Source organism: Triticum dicoccoides, chromosome 3B (genome assembly GCF_002162155.2).
Source record: "Triticum dicoccoides isolate Atlit2015 ecotype Zavitan chromosome 3B, WEW_v2.0, whole genome shotgun sequence".
In the NCBI taxonomy this organism is placed as follows: domain Eukaryota; kingdom Viridiplantae; phylum Streptophyta; class Magnoliopsida; order Poales; family Poaceae; genus Triticum; species Triticum dicoccoides.
Window position 1 is genome coordinate 192,673,239 of NC_041385.1, and position 2,602 is coordinate 192,675,840.

The window sequence follows — 2,602 nt, forward strand, 5'->3', positions numbered from 1 at the left end:
GGCAACTATACATGCGAGCGTCTCTGCATGAATCGCACTTTTGACGTTTGTGAGTTTGCCCGCCGCAGCCGCAACGACTTCTCCCTCGTCAGATCGCACAACATAACCATAAGCACCATCTCCCTTATCCTCATGGAAAGCAAGTAAGCAACATCGAAATTTATTTTATCATAATCTGCACACGGCCGCTCCCATGCCAGATTCACATTGCTCGGAGCACAGTATTAGTCTCCTGAAGTTCAGTAAAATCCTGCGAGTGCTTGCGGATATTGAAACAGACTTGGTCTGCCGTTCTCCTTTGCTCTCCCGCATTTATCTTATTACGGGTATTCCATCAATCCCAGAACAAAAATCCCACACTAAGCTGGGTCTCCAGCCTGCAAAAAAAAAAAAAAAAAATAACTGGGTCTCCAGTTTAAGTTTGCAAATGGCTTCAACTACTGCACCGGCCGATGACATCTGGAGTAGCTCTAGCCTGGTCGCTTCCAGGTCCATACCACGCCACACTTGTTTTACAAACTTGCATTTGAGGCACCTGTTAAATAGACGGTCGCAACAATGTTGTGTGTGTTCGAGCACCCCATCCACCAGCCTGCTGAGACCGTAAGAAGAGGGCTCTCCCAAGCACTAGTCCAGTATAGCTACTACCCAATCGGCAATTGTTTGTCTCCTCACGCGCGCCATGGAAGTCGTGTCCTCTTCGTCTTCTCCGCTCCACATTGTGATCTGTCCGTGGCTCGCATTCGGTAGGCAACGACTTAGCCTACGAGCAGTTCGAGCTCCACAGGAAGGCCTTCGACGGCCTCAACGCGCCATTCTCGGAGTTCCTGGGCTCTGTGTGCGCCGATGGGCAAAAGAGACCGGACTGGATCATTGTCGATAGCTACCACCACTGGGCGGCCGCGGCTGCCATAAAAAACCAGGTTCCACGACTCAGTTGCTTCCACCCCATCAGCTCACCGATCCATTTCAATTTCTTTCTTTCTAACTGTATCTTCTGATTGGTGTGCATCGTTAGGTTCCATGTGCCATGCTTGTCTTGAGCTCTGCAAGTATAATTAGCAGACCATCCGAACAGGGACCAACATCAGCAGCGCCCAAGTTTGAGATGGAGTCCAAAAAGTCGTTCTACGAAGAAGATGCGTCGGGGATGTCCATGGCCAAGCGCTGCTACTTGACAATCGAGAGCTGCAGTATCATTGCCATCCGGAGCTGCCTCGAGTGGGAGCCCGAGTTTATTCCTCTCGCGGCGACGTTCCGCGGCAAGCCGGTAATCCCCTTTGGCCTCCTGCCGCCATCACCGGAGGGAGGTCGCGGTGTCTGCAAGGACGCCACCGTACTTCGATGGCTGGACGCACAGCCATCCAGGTCGGTCTTGTGCGTCGCCATGGGAAGCGAGGTGCCGCTCAGCATGGAGCAGGTGCACGAACTAGCCCTTGGGCTGGAGCTGGCCGGGACACGCTTCCTCTGGGCTCTGCGGAAGCCGAATGGCGTGGCCGACTCGGACCTCCTGCCTACGGGGTTCGTGAACCGCACACACGGGCAAGGGCTTGTGATCATGGGGTGGATTCCTCAGATCACTGTTCTAGAGCCCCACGCCGTGTACGCATTCCTAACGCATTGCGGGTGGAACTCCACCATTGAGGGGCTCCTGTTTGCGCATCCTCTGGTCATGCTGCCGATCAGGAACGACCAACGGTTGATTGCACGTCTCATGGAGGGGAGGAAGGTCGGGGTGCAAGTGGCAAGAAACGAAGACGATGGATCATTCGATCGAGAAGGCATCAGAGCGGCGGTTCAGTCAGTCATGGTGGGGAAGGAAGGCAGCGGGAGCATGTTTGCAGCCAATGCCAAGAAGTTGCAGGAGATAGTGGCGGACAAGAAGCTCCACGAGAGCTACCTAGACGGATTCATTCAGCAGCTGAGATCAATTGCAGTAGTTGAACAAGTTTGAACTGATGTTGTTGTATTTATTTCGAAAAAGTACTGTTTACTGCAGGCTGCCTGTGTACTGTCGTTTGTCTCATGTATTGCTCAAATGCATGTATCATTGGATCAGGTTGCACTCACTTTTTGTAAATACGCAAAGCTTGCATATATTATTGCATTGATAAAAGGAATATAATGAGTACAGAGAGGGATACAACACATGACACGAATGAAGGCAAATGTGTGCATGATGCCCGGAGCACGGAGACAAGGAATGCCCTGCCAAAACAGAGAATACATCAAAGCTAAACCAACCAAGCCCGAACAAGAGCGGCAATGCCAAACCAGAAAGAATTCCAACATTGCCAAAACTAAAAACCAGGGACACCGCGGACGAGCAAGATGACACCGTCGCCACCCAGTCCGGAGGAAGCAGACCTAGGATTTCCACTGAGCTCGAAGATGGGCGCAACTGAGGGCCTTGATAACGCCTCCAAGAAGGAACGACATCCGTAGAAACCATCGTTAGCAGCATCGACAAGCCGAGCAGGGATTTCTCCAAAGACTAAGGCTGAGCAATATCATAGCCTCCGTATATGGAACCGAAAATGAGGAAGTCAACGCTGGTCAGAGCCACCATGTCGGAAGGGGGTTGACAGGGATGCACCTACGA

The 2,602-nt window shown here is 52.0% G+C and overlaps 1 protein-coding gene across 1 annotated transcript; it reads left to right on the plus strand.

The window, feature by feature from the left end:
- Positions 1-558: 558 nt before the first annotated feature.
- Positions 559-1,954, plus strand: LOC119279463 (UDP-glycosyltransferase 91D2-like). The gene is made up of 3 exons (XM_037560691.1): positions 559-661; positions 751-923; positions 1,019-1,954. Exons 1-3 carry the CDS (start codon positions 559-561, stop codon positions 1,952-1,954), a joined length of 1,212 nt encoding a protein of 403 aa, XP_037416588.1.
- The last annotated feature ends 648 nt before the right edge of the window (positions 1,955-2,602 follow it).

What these genes read in the sequence shown, in the direction of transcription:
- LOC119279463 (XM_037560691.1), top strand. Translation starts at nt 559, where the DNA reads ATGTTGTGTGTGTTCGAGCACCCCATCCACCAGCCTGCTGAGACCGTA. An exon ending in CTACTACCCAATCGGCAATT is followed by an intron (nt 662 to 750) that starts GTTTGTCTCCTC and finishes CGCATTCGGTAG; the next exon opens with GCAACGACTTAGCCTACGAG. An exon ending in CGGCTGCCATAAAAAACCAG is followed by an intron (nt 924 to 1,018) that starts GTTCCACGACTC and finishes GTGCATCGTTAG; the next exon opens with GTTCCATGTGCCATGCTTGT.